The sequence below is a fragment of the Oryctolagus cuniculus genome, chromosome 10 (assembly GCF_051225735.1).
Source record: "Oryctolagus cuniculus isolate XC-2025 breed Fujian yellow rabbit chromosome 10, ASM5122573v1, whole genome shotgun sequence".
Classification (NCBI taxonomy): domain Eukaryota; kingdom Metazoa; phylum Chordata; class Mammalia; order Lagomorpha; family Leporidae; genus Oryctolagus; species Oryctolagus cuniculus.
The window spans coordinates 93881759-93895766 of NC_142876.1; the positions used below are offsets into that span (position 1 = coordinate 93881759).

Here is a 14008-nt window from a genome sequence, read left to right on the forward strand (position 1 = left end):
AGTGCGCCGGCCGCAGCGCACCAGCCGTGACGGCCATTGGAGGGTGAACCAATGGCAAAGGAAGACCTTTCTCTCTGTCTCTCTCTCTCACTGTCCACTCTGCCTGTCAAAAAAAAAAAAAAAAAAAAAAGCTATGCCTGTGTATGTAAATACACACAAAGACAGAGATTGCTTATGAGTAGTTATCTCAGATGATTATACAGGTATGCAAGTCCCAAGATCTGCAGTCAGCAGGATGGATGCCCAAGAGAGCTGAAGGCTAACAGATGGAAAAAACATTAAGAGACAGTAAATCAGGGCCAGCACCATGGCGTAGCAGGTAAAGCCACTGCCTGCAGTGCAAGTATCCCATATGGATGCCAGTTTGAGTCCCAGCTACTCTACTTCCTATCCAGCTCTCTGCTATGGCCTAGGAAAGCAGTAGAGGATGGCCCAAGTCCTTGGGCCCCTGCACCCATGTGGGAGACCCGGAAGAAGCTCCTGGATTTGCATCAGCCCAGCTCCAGCTGTTGAGGGCATTTGGGTAGTGAACCAGCAGATGGAAGCTCGCTCGCTCTCTCTCTCTCTCGCTCTCTCTCTCTCTTTCTCTCTCTTTGTCTCTCTGCCTCTGCTTTTCAAATTAAAAACAAATATATCTTTTTTTTTAAAGCCAGTGTTTCACTACAAGTCTGAAGGCATTAAAAAAAAAAAAAGTGGTCCAGGCAGTCCTTATTTGGAACAGGACAAGAATTTTTTTTTAAAGATTTATTTATTTATTTGAAAGAGTTGCAGGGAAGAGGGAGGAAGGGAGGGAAAGACTGATCCCCAAATGGTTTTGTGTAATCGACTGATGATGAGAACAACAGGATTTGGTCTGGGGCTTTGGTAGATACTAGGTCACAAGGGATTTGTGTGGTGTGCCTAGCAACTGGCTTTCATATCAAAGATACCAGCAGCATGAACATGTTTTTAGCTCATCTATATTTAGGAAAAAACCAAAATGCTTAGAGGCTGTGTGGATGGATTTTGGTGAGGCACACCAAGAAACAAAAAGGCCAATGCAGCAACTTATTCATGTCAATACCAAGTGATGAAGGTCGGTGTCCTATTTAACCTTCAGACAAAGTGTCCCTCACACAATAAGTGTTTATTCTTTGCAGAACAGTCACTCTTGGTGCCTTTTTTTATGCCCAGTAAAATGTGGACTATGCATTAACCCTGGATAATTTCTTTTTTTTTAAACTTTTATTTAATAACTATACATTTCCAAAGTACATTTTATGGATTACAATGGCTTTTTCCCCCCCGTAACTTCCCTCCCACCAAACCCCTCCCATCTCCTGCTCCCTCTCCCATTCCATTCACATCAAGATTTCATTTTCAATTATCTTTATATAGAAGATCAATTTAGTATATATTAAGTAAAGATTTCATCAGTTTGCACCCACATAGAGCATAAAGTGTAAAATACTGTTTCAGTACTAGTTATAGCATTAATTCACATTGGACAACACATTAAGGACAGAGATCCTACATGAGGAGTAAGTACACAGGGACTCCTGTTGTTGACTTAACAATTTGACACTCTTGTTTATGGCATCAGTAATCTCCCTAGGCTCTAGTCATGAGTTGCCAAGGCTGTGGAAGCCTTTTGAGTTCACCGACTTCCTTTCAGAGAAAGGTAGCTCCTTCTTTGATGGCCTGTTCTTTCTACTGGGATCTCACTCACGGAGATCTTTCATTTAGGTTGGTTGTTGTTGTTGTTGTTGTTGTTGTTGTTGTTTTTTGCCAGAGTGTCTTGGCTTTCCATGCCTAAAATACTCTCATGGGCTCTTCAGCCAGATCCAAATGCCTTAAGGGCTGATTCTGAGGGCAGAGTGCTGTTTAGGACATCTGCCCTTCTATGAGTCTGCTGTGTATCCCACTTCCCATGTTGGATCGTTCTCTCCCTTTTTTATTCTATCATTTAGTATTAGCAGACACTAGAGTCTTGTTTGTGTGATCCCTTTGACTCTTAGACCTATCAGTGTGATCAGTTGTGAACTGAAATTGATCACTTGGACTAGTGATGTGGCATGGGTACATGCAACCTTGATGGGATTGTATTGGATAATTTCTTTTAAAAATCAATCTCTGCTGCCAATTTTTTTTTTTTTGACAGGCAGAGTGGACAGTGAGAGAGAGAGACAGAGAGAAAGGTCTTCCTTTGCCGATGGTTCACCCTCCAATGGCCGCCGTGGCCGGCGCGCTGCGGCTGGCACACAGCGCTGATCCGATGGCAGGAGCCAGGTACTTCTCCTGGTCTCCCATGGGGTGCAGGGCCCAAGTACTTGGACCATCCTCCACTGCACTCCCTGGCCACAGCAGAGAGCTGGCCTGGAAGAGGGGCAACTGGGACAGAATCTGGCGCCCCGACCGGGACTAGAACCCGGTGTGCCGGCGCCGCAAGGTGGAGGATTAGCCTAGTGAGCCGCGGTCCGACGCCAATTTGTTTTAATCCTTTTGCCTCTTTGTTATTGACTGCTGTTTGAAAAACTGATTCTGGCCGGCGCTGCGGCTCAATAGGCTAATCCTCTGCCTGCAGCGCCGGCACACCGGGTTCTAGTCCCGGTAGGAGCACCGGATTGTGTCTCGGTCACTCCTCTTCCAGTCCAGCTCTCTGATGTGGCCCGGGAAGACAGTGGAGGATGTCCCAAGTGCTTCGGCCCTGCACCCCATGAGAGACCAGGAGAAGCACCTGGCTCCTGCCATTGGATCAGCGCAGTGCGCCGGCCGCAGCGCACCAGCCGTGGCGGCCATTGGGGCGTGAACCAATGGAAAAGGAAGACTTTTCTCCCTGTCTCTCTCTCTCTCACTGTCCACTCTGCCTGTCAAAAACAAACAAACAAACAAACAAAAAAACACCAATTCTTTAAGAATCCCACATATGTTTCAGCTAATGGATGTTTCGGTGTTCATGTAACAGTAAAAGCTATGTGAGACAATTCTGATTTATGCAAGCCATGACTTAACAGCGACTGGTTCCATTAAGCAGCCAAAAATCAAAACCAGGCAAAACCTGCCCAACCATGAGTCTACTTTGGTGAAATCTTGTAAATGCAGTTCTATTTCTGTTTATCTTTATCATAACTGTGGGATTTTCAGTTCTATCATGTTAGTTATACCTGCTGCAGAAATTACAAGAGGGAATCCAGACCTGCAAATAAATAAGGAGTATTAAGTTTATAACAGAGGAGAATGAAGATTTTATGGCCAAGCAGTGGGCAGAGAGCATGTGTCAGAGGGGCTGGTGGCATCATTTGGGAACTCACTCTGTGAAACTCAGGAAAGGAACCCTGGTGCATCACATAGTCAGGAAGGTGTTGACTTCTTGGGTGGCTCTCTAGTCTCCAGAGTGGGGCATAGACTTGCTGGGAGGACCAGAACAACTCAGAGGATAAGGGAAGCTTCACTGGGATTCTTTCCTATGCAATATTTCATAGAGATTAACATTGACACGTTTACTCGCTTTGCGTAGCAGATGGCCGTGGGTCATTGATGATACACAAGGTACCCTGATGGATTCCTGCAGTGAACTAAAAATTGAAGATGTAATGCAAGCATGAGTGGATCTTTCAGGAAGTTGGTAAAAACACATTTAAGAAGACTATTTATAAAATGGATTTATGAAGGCCGACTAGACAGTAAACTGTATCGCCCAGGGAGTATCATACCTTGCCATGTTACCTTAGGGTGACGTGGGAGCTTCTACTAGGTGCTGATCCAACTGATGTTTTCTACCCACTCTGTCCTTGATGATGAAATGCTGATTTTGTTTGAGCTATCACCCTTCTGTAGCTGTGCAGCACAGGCACATATTTATTAAAAATACATGAATAATTTCATTAAATAAATAATTTTTGATTAATGCTATTTTAGGTACTAAAGATACAAGACTGAGGGAAAAGTCCTTGTTTTCATGAATTTCACAGCTTAGTTGGATGGGCTAACAGTACAGGTACTAACAAATGTTAAGGCAGAGAGTAAGGAGGGAAGGAGTGCGCTTCACCAGGATGACCTGGGAGGAGCAGCCTCTGCAGGTGGCCTTTGATCAGAGCTGTGAAGGATGGGAGGGGGTGAACCATATGGAGGTCCGAGGGAGGAGGGTGCTGGTCAGAGGAAACAGCCAGTCCAAGGGCCCAGAGGTCGGAGCGTGCTTGGAGATGCCAGGAAGCAGAGGAAACTGTTTGGGCAGGACAGAGAAGACTGGGTAAGCAGCAAATTGTGGAGAAGACAACCAAAAGGAATTATGTTGGACTCCCAGTAACAGAAGTGCAAAGTAAACATGTAAGGTTTTTTGTCTAATGCAGTAAAAAAATCTGAAGGTAAGCAGAGTGGTGCTTTTGTGGCTTAACAAAGTCACCAGGATCCCAGGATTTTATTATCTTTAGTGGGTGATTTCTATCCTGAAAGTCAACTCACGGTCTGAGGAGGCTGTCAGAGCTCCAACTTTCCCAACTGTGTTGCAGAGAAGTAGGAGAATGGAAGCAACTGTCTCCAAGCCTCCAAACAGCCTCCCCTGTAGTCCACACCCAGCAACTGCTTTTATGTCCCTGGTCATTCAAAATCGTCAGGAAGTCTAGGAATTGTAGCCTCTTAGCTGGGCATAGTGCTCTCTAAAATGAAATCGGATCCCCAGGGAAGAAGAGGCTAATAGATAATAGGTGGGCAGCTAGCAGCTTCTGCCACTGTCATGCTAAACTTGAGATATCTACCAGATGTCCACGTGGAGTTGGGAAAGCAGCGTATCATTTTCTTACTATATAAAATGTCATTGACCCTTGCTTTATATTGTGTTAACATTATTTACCATTGTAACATATAAAATGGAAAGACCTAATACATGTTTTGGACCCAGTCCTCCTAATTCTCTAATCCCCATGATAATTTGAATTTTGTTAATCCCAAATTTTTCTCCCAAGGGAAGTCACCTAACTGAGACCATTGGAACAGAACTTCTCACCTTATATATAGTTCATAAATTTTTCTTTTTCCTTTTTCTAGCCATGGCCTGAGGATGCTCTTGAGCGTGTGGCGGTGAAATTTTTAGAAACTCTGGAGCTTACGGAGGCTGAACGGCGAGAGGTCGTGCCAATCTGCAAATACTTTCACACCTCCATTATGAATCTTTCAGAAAGGTTAGTCTGTTTTAAGAGGATAATTAGGCCTTATATTTTGAAATATCTCTTTCTGTGAAAGTCCAAAATGTTAATGTGATTTCTCTGTCTTCTAAATCTTTCTGACCATTTATTAAGATCATCAGTCTGCAAATAATAGAAAACTACTTGGGGCCGGCGCCATGGCTCACTTGGTTAATCCTCCGCCTGTGGCGCTGGCATCCCATACTGGCGCAGGTTCTAGTCCCAGTTGCTCATCTTCTGGTCCAGCTCTCTGCTGTGGCCCAGGTGCTTGGGCCCCTGCGCCCACATGAGAGACCAGGAAGAAGCACCTGTCTCCTGGCTTAGGATCAGCACAACGCCTTGGCGACCATTTGAGGAGTGAACCAATGGAAGGAAGCCCTTTGTCTCTCTCACTCACTGTCTATAACTCTACCTGTCAAATAAAAAAAAAAAACTACTTGATCTAGTTTAATAACTGGGACGATTTATGATAAAGATATAGGATTGCCTCACAAAGCTTAAGGGAAAGAGTACAGCTGGGTCTCAGAAGTGAATGTAAGCAAGAGTGAGAAAACCATCAGAACCCTGGGAATGCCACTCTGCTCTCAGCCCTGCTGCTCTTGCGCTTCTGCTTTCTCCTTGCTCTTTGCATTCTGAGTTTCTCACATCCCAGAATCTGTAGAGGAGACTTGTGCCTCTCAGCTCTCAGATTTACTTCTTGAAGTTCCAGCTATAATCAGAGACGAACGAATGGGATGTTTCTATCTCCCTATTCCAAATGTATTCCAGAATGTGATTAGCTTTGTTTGTGTCCAGTGCCCAACCATGATCTGATAAGCTACCTTAGCATGGCAGGTTTCCTAGGTGAAGCAATGCTACAGAGCCACTGGATGGAAGTTCCTGCAGAAGGGAGCTCACTGGTGAGCTCCAGATACCGGCATAGTGTCTATTTCACATCCGTTCATCTCAGAGATGCACATATCTAAGTGCTTGTGGTATGTTACTTATCCAGAGCCAGCCAGCCCAGCTGTACGTTGGCATAACCAGTGGCACCTAGTACTGGGTTGTAGTCTGCAAACTTGCCACAAAACATGATTGCTTTCATTGTCTCTGAGTGTATGTATTGTAGTCTTGCACTTCTGGCCGTGTCACCTCCAGCCACCGTGTGACATACTTGTGCAAAGAGTGATGACTCACACTTGTTATCCCATCTGCAAGTCCCTTTCCTGCTGCACTTGCCTGGCTTTCCCACTGTCCTTGGGTCCCTCACAAGCTTGGATTGTTATGGCTTAGGAAACATGTTTAAAAAACAAAAAAGACTGTGTCTTTCTTCCTTTAATTCACCCTATATGGACATCCTGATAGATTTGTGTTTTAAATATGGCAATTACAAGTTGATATTTTGTGGACAAGAAATTAGGATGTGGTTATGTGTGTAATTGTAGGTTGTGTTTCAGGTTCTCAGCATTTTCTACCTAAAGCTTAACCTTTGTTAGGAATACTTGTTGCTGCCGCTATGTTGCACTTACCTTTTGTGAAGTCTGTTACTCATAGTAAGCTGTGTCACCTGCATCTTTTAGGTTCCTGCACGAGTTGGGACGACATAACTATGTGACTGCTACTTCTTACCTCGAACTCATTGGCTCATTTCAACAGCTTTTGACTAAAAAGCGACAAGCTGTCATGGAGGCAAAGCAACGATATGTGAATGGGCTTGACAAACTAGCTTTTGCTGAGTCTCAGGTAAATTTTGGGAAATGCTGAAAATGGTAATACACACTGAGAAATGGGAGAATGCAGGAGCCTCTCATGCTGGAGAGCATCTTATGTGCCAGGTTCTGGGTCGGCTCTTTCACGAGCTTTCCCTCAATTACTCAGCACAGCAGCTCCACAAGGCAGGCACTTTCATAGCCTTCATTTTACAGATGAGTACAGCAAGTTTTAAGAATTTTAATAAATTTCCTAGACAGCACTGACTCAGATACATCCTGTTTTATTTTAAAAATAAATTATTTACTTATTTGAAAGAGTTAGAGGTATCTTCCATCTGCTGATTCACTCCCCAGATGATCACAGTGGCTGGGGCTGGAGCTGGAATCAGGAGCTAGGAGCTTCTGGGTCTTCCACTTGGGTTCCGGGGCCTAGGAACTTCACCATCCTCTGCTGATCTCACAGGTGCATGAGCAGGGCGCTGGATCAGAAGTGGAGCAGCTGAAACTCGAATGGGACCCCATATGGGATGCCAGCATTGCAGGGAGCGGCTTTACCTGCTACACCACAGCACCAGCCCCCATGTTTTATTTTTATTAATTAATTAATTAATTTATTAATTTATTTTTGACAGGCAGAGTGGACAGTGAGAGAGAGAGACAGACAGAAGGTCTTCCTTTGCCATTGGTTCACCCTCAAATGGCCGCCGCGGCCAGCGTGCTGCAGCCAGCGCACCGCGCTGATCCGAGGGCAGGAGCCAGGTACTTATCCTGGTCTCCCATGCGGGTGCATGGCCCAAGCACTTGGGCCATCCTCCACTGCACTCCCTGACCACAGCAGAGAGCTGGCCTGGAAGAGGGGCAACCGGGACAGAATCCGGTGCCCTGACCGGGACTAGAACCTGATGTGCCAGCGTCGCAGGCGGAGGATTGGCCTATTGAGCCGCGGCGCCGGCCCCATGTTTTATTTTTAATTAGTTTTTTTGGCATTTGAGAGCATGTATTAAGTCTGGGTTGATTTTTCTTTTAACAAATGGTTAATGTAAGATTTGTGATAAATTTTACGACAATAATTTTTTTAAAGTATTTGGTGTTTTTGAAATGAGTCAGTGCTAGTAATAGTTACTAGTGTTAACTCAGTATACATACTAGAGGTTTGGTTGGTTTGTCATAGCAATATAGGGATATCCTTGGCTGCTGCCTTCTTTTCTATCTGTGTCTTCCATGGGGACTGCACTCTGTCAGTGCCCAAGGAAGCTAAAGTCTTTCGTGTAGAGAACTGGTCATGCTCTTAGCATCTTGTTGATCATGCAGAGAACTCAGAAAAAAAAGTTAAGATTTACTGCCCCAATAGTTTATGATAGATTTAAATGTCTACTTGCTGTGTTTGGTTTCAGCAGTTATATAGCAATGGAGATTAATGACCAATGTTCTATTTAGGTTGGTGAGATGCAACTGGAGCTTGTTGAATTACAGCCCAAATTGGAGGAAGCTAAAATTGAAAATGCACATATGATGCAGGTAGAGTGTCCTGAGTGCTTTTTATTGATGTCAAAGAACAATTGAAAAATGGAAAATTACCCTTGAAAATGAGCCTTAATTTTGACTCCCAAAGTTTAGGAACTTTATCCTTTTGTGCTGACGGTCCAGCCCAAGGTCCCATGGGTATTCTGTTGTTTGTGAGAGGAGGGGCAAAGCCCATTTCCGGATTAGGTCTCTTTTATCTGCATTTCTCTTCATTTTATCCTAGACCTGTCTGTTCTTATAATGATGTGCTATATTCTCTAATTTTCCAATATTCTTTTGTAAACTGTAGGGTTTAGAAAGCAGTAGGATGACTGACGGGGTATCTTTATTTTTCCCTTCTTTTCTTTAGGTTATTGAGATAGAATCTGCACAAGTGGAAGCAAAAAGAAAGTTTGTGAAATTAGATGAGGAGATAGCCAGTGGAAAGGCCGACGAAGCTCAAGCTCTGAAAAACGAGTGTGAGAGTGACCTCGCCGAGGCCATCCCAGCCCTGGAAGCAGCTTTGTCTGCACTGGACACACTGAAGGCAAGTGCCTGAGTCAGCTCCCTGAGGTTCATCCACAAAGTGAAACTGTGAGGTCCTTGCTTGATGAGGTGCGATTCTATTTCAGCGGGGGGGATTCTGTCACTTTTGTGACTAATGTAAAGCTTGACGTTCAGTTCTTCGATACATTATTTTTATGGTTTTTTTTTTTTGCTTTTTGCATATTATTTATAATATCCATTCAGAATATTCTAGTAAAAATGGGAAAAACAGTCTCTGAGAGGCCAAAACGGCTCTGAACATGAACCAGGAGGCACGTATTAGGTAGGATAGCTCTGCAGCCTGCAGGGCTATCTGCACAGAACAACTTCAAAGTCCTTTCCAATACGGCTGTGCGTGGCAGCTGCCTGCCTCGCACTGTGTTATATGTGACTTTTTATAGAGTACTTGACCAAGACTAAGCAACCTCATGCAACAGAGCAAAAGAGACTGTGTTGATTACGCAGGCCTGAGGGCTGAATGATAACTCGGGATCTTCAGACCCCGCTCTTATTTTCTTGCCTAATCACTGCTTTAACTTTCACACGAGAGACTGACAAGACTGTGGACTCAATCTAGTCAGAATCTTTCAGGGTCAAATTCTCTGTGATCTTCAGTAACATCAGCCCTGTAGTTACAGGACAGATTATTTTAGGTTATTTATAGGAACTCCTAGTGCTCTCACTGTGCCATGAAGCAGAAACTTAAAACCCTGAGTTTATTATGTTCTTTCCTCATACTCCCTGACACACTTAAAAGCCGTGTGCTGCCCTATGCTCTTTCTTCATTCTATCCTTACAGGTTTAATATAGCAGTCACTTAGTTTGACAGAGCCTTGTGTATTTTAATTAGTTTGTTTATTTGAGAGTGAAAGAGACCTTCCATTTGCTGGTTCACTGCCCAAATATTTGCCAGCAATAGCCAGAGCTAGGCCAGGGTGAAGCCAGGAGTCAGTAACCCCATTGAGTTCTGCTCTGTGGGTAGCAGGAGCCCAAATACGTGGGCCGTCAACTGCATTAGGAACAATAGCAAGGAACTCCGTTGGAAGTAAAGTAGCCAGGACTCAAACCAGGCTCTCCAGTATGAGATAAAAGCATCCCAAGTGATGGCATAACCTGCTGTTTGGTCTGCCCCACCCCCAGTCCCCATCAAGCCTTGTTTCTAACAGGCACTCTAAACTAGGGGTGCTAATTAAATAACTGTTTGTCAGCACTCCATCTTCTGATACAGGAGTCTTCTTGCTTTCAAACCTCACCCATTCAGATCTCTAGTATTAGGTTTCATTTTCACTGACCGCCTGTTGTCTGTACTCTTGCTGGCATCAGATACTGTATTATATGGATTGGAGTTCAGTTTCAGAGAAGAGAATTGACTCTGGTTAGTATAAGCAGACAAGGGTTACAGAGTTGTTGGACAGGCTACAGAAACCAGTTCAAGGCTGAGCTGCCAGGAATGACTCACAGAGCTAGACTGGAAACTGTCTACCAGAGGCGCAGCCCCTGCGCGGGCAGTCTGCAGAGCCTCCCACAGAGCTAGCCTGCATCCACCTACTCATATGAGCAAAATGGATGTGTCCCTCCTACTTTTTCTTCCCTGAATTCTAGTGGAACTCGAGTGATCTCACAGTGGAACCTAATTTGCACCCAGAACTCTAGTTGCATGCAATACTCAGATACTCAGTTGTTAGCTTCGCAGCATTTGCAACACTGCAGGCGGTATCAGAAGGATACTGGAGTGAATCTATAGTAGCTGTCATAATAACAGATACCATTTTAGAAAAATACATTTGGGGGCTGACATTGTGGTGTAGTAGGTAAGGCCACCTCCTGCAATACTGGCATCACATATGGGTACCAGTGCATGTCCTGGCTGCTCTATTTCTGATCCAGCTCCCTGCTAATACTTACAAAGGAAAGAGATAGACGTTGGCTCATAGTTTTGGAGGTTCACAGTCTAGATAAGCAGCCCCGATGGTTCAGCCTCTGGTGAAGAGTTGGCTGCTTACAGAGTCCCAGGGTAGCCCAGATCCTCACATGACAAGAGGGAGCTCACTTATCTATGTCTGTGTCTATGTGACCTCTTATAAAAGCACCAGGATATAATCATGGGGCTCCACCCTAATGACCCAATCTGATCACTTTCTAGAGAGCCCTCTTCTAAACACCATAACTGGATTAAACTCCCACCCTCTTAGTACCATGAATAATAGACTTTGGGGACTGAGCCTTTAACACATGGATCATTGGGGTACTGTCAACATCCAAGCTAATGTCCAAACATGACAACCACATAAAACAAAATATATACAATTTTAAGTGAAAAGAGATACTTTTATTTTCTCTCAACATTACTTTTAAAGCTCTCATAGTTTAAAAAAACCAACTGTTCTGAAGATGCTCCGTTTTCTTTTGATTTAGCCAGCTGATATTGCAATTGTGAAATCAATGAAGAATCCTCCATCTGGTGTTAAATTGGTTATGGCTGCCATTTGTGTCATGAAAGATATAAAACCAGAAAAAATTTCAGATCCTTCAGGAACTGGAGGGAAGGTAATAACTGCACACAGATTTAAATCACATTCATAAATGTACAGAACTTGTTGGCAGCAATTCGTATCTAATTAAATATCAACAGTACTCAATCCAGGAAAGAAGCACTGTTTTCCAGAAGGGATAGAGCTGAACTATGGAAAATAATGCCTTGATGTGTATTAGTCAGTTGCTTTTTTCCTCACTATAATGAAATACCTGAGACTACCTCTGTGAAAAAAAAAAAGGTCTATTTGGGCTCACAGTTTTGGAGTCTCGCAGTATGAGACGGGTAAGCCTGTTGACTCAGCAGAGTCCTGAGGCAGCACAATGCAGCACACGGTGAGGAGGGCATGCAATTGTCTCTGAGGGTCCCTTACAGAGTCACCAAGATCTAGCCCTGAGGGCACCTCCCTAATCTTCCAAGCCAGTCGCCTCCCAAGTCCCCACCTGCAAACACAGCCTGCACTAAGTTCCCATCCTCTTAGTACATTAACATAAGACTTGGGAGACTAATCCTTTAACATGGGGCCTTTGGGTGACATTTATCATCCAAACCATAGCAATATGTGTTACAGGGTAAAGTTCAGGCAATATAGTGTCAGGAAAGGTGGTTCCTGTTGCTTCCATCTCCTTCTCTGTGTGTGTAGGACTCCCTGCTGTTGAGGGGCTGGAATAGAATGAGCGCTGACAGCACCTGCACTTGGCCAGCCAAGGTGTTTGAAAACACGGCCTGTGACCTTTAGATGTTGGTTCTGAGCATTTGAATAAGGCTGCTGAGTTGAGCAGTGACTGTGAAGTTGATAAAAGCCAGTTCTCTGGTGTCAGAGTGTCGGAATACATGCCACTAGCCGTGTGACCTTGAACAAGGTGCTTAACTTCTGTAAAAAGAGCATAATCTTAGTACCTTTCTCACAAAGTTAACGTGAGAACCAGAATTAGTTATAATACTCATAGAAAGCTCTTAAGTAGATTCTCATAAAGAGTAAGCTCACAATAAATGTTGACTGCTGTTATCATTATTAATCAAGGCAGCATCTCTTAAAAAGGAAGCCATAGTATCCATCTTACATTAAATTTACAGATGTGTTTCTTCAGGTTTTTACAGTATCTGGATTTGAGTTACTGAACTGGCAGTTCTGTTCTTCATTGAGATAGTTAAGGAAATAAATAGGCTCTTTTCTTACCAAGTTACTCTCATTACACACACACATACACACACACACACACACATCAGGCTTCTGGACTCAGGAAAAAGAATGTTCAGCTAACTACTCAGCATCTTTTACCAGCATCCACTTTCCCTATAACTGGCAAAATAGCACGTAATCTTTGATTTTCTGTCTCCTGTTTTTACTTCATCTGGAGAACTTACACAGGAGAGGAGGTTATCTCTGCGGAAAAACAATGTCTGCTGCTTTTATGTTTGAAAAAGTCAAAGAAAAAATCAAAGGAATAAAAACATTCTTTTATTAAATTTTAATAGTTTATGCTAATTGCTTTTCTTAAGTTTTCTTTTGTCTTTGAAGACTTACGTATTTGAGAGGCAGAGTTACAGACAGAGGGCGAGAAAGAGAGAGAGGTCTTCCATCTGCTGATGGTTCACTCCCCAAATGGCTGAAATACCCAGAGCTGGTCCGATCTGAAGCCAGGAGCCAGGAGCTTCTTCCAGGTCTCCCACGTGGGTGCAGGGGCCCAAAGACTTGAGCCATCTTCTACTGCTTTCCCAGGCCATTAGCAGAGAACTGGATCAGAAGAGGAACAGCTGGGACTAGAACCGGTGCCCATATAGGATGCTCGCACCGCAAGTAGAGGCTTTGCCCATTATACCTCAGTGCCAACCCCTCAAGTTTTCAAAATAAATAATCAGATCATTGCCCTTTTAATGTTTTATTTAATTTGAGAGGCACATGGAGAGAAAGGCAGCTAGACAGGGCTCCCATTCTCTGGTTCTCTCCCCAAATGCCCAGTCTATCCAGGGGCTGACCCAAGCCACAGCTAGGGGCTGGGGCCTCAGTCCAGCTCCTCAGCATGGATGGCAGGAACCTGGTTACTTGAGCCATCACCCCTGCCTCCTAGGGTCTTCATTTGTGGGAAGCTGAAGTTAGGAGCTACAAGCAGGAATAGAACCCAGACATCTACCCCTACTTCCCCCCTCTCTTTTTTAAGATTAATTGATTTCTTTGAAAGGTAGCATTAAAGAGAGGGGGAAAAACAAAGACAGAGAACTTCTATTTGCTGGTTCACTCCCCAAATGGCTGCAACAAGCCAGGAAACATGAGGTTCAGGGGCCCAATTATTTTGGTCACCTTCCCCTGCCTTCCCAGTCCAGCTCCCGGACACGGGACTCAAACTTGAGCCACTAGGACTTATCAGTGCTCCTTTGTGATGCTGGCATTAAAGGCAGCAGCCTGACCCTGCTACATCACAGCAGTATCTCCAAACCCAGACATGTTAACCGATAGGCTGAACCCTGTTCATCAAAACAATTCAATCTATAAGTTCATTCCATATTTTAAATATTTCATGTATTTAATGTAGTCCAGTGGACAGGAGACTTAGTTTCCAAGGAGATATAAGTTT

The 14008-nt window shown here is 44.0% G+C and overlaps 1 protein-coding gene across 1 annotated transcript in view; it reads left to right on the forward strand.

Moving 5' to 3' along the window:
• Positions 1-14008, forward strand: part of DNAH12 (dynein axonemal heavy chain 12) — a 209048-nt gene that overhangs the window by 125572 nt on the left and 69468 nt on the right. Inside the window, exons 46-50 of the mRNA XM_051852268.3 lie at positions 5023-5156; positions 6719-6881; positions 8288-8368; positions 8724-8904; positions 11319-11446. Of these exons, the coding sequence (XP_051708228.3) occupies positions 5023-5156; positions 6719-6881; positions 8288-8368; positions 8724-8904; positions 11319-11446 (687 nt within the window). The remainder of the gene's footprint in view (positions 1-5022; positions 5157-6718; positions 6882-8287; positions 8369-8723; positions 8905-11318; positions 11447-14008) is intronic.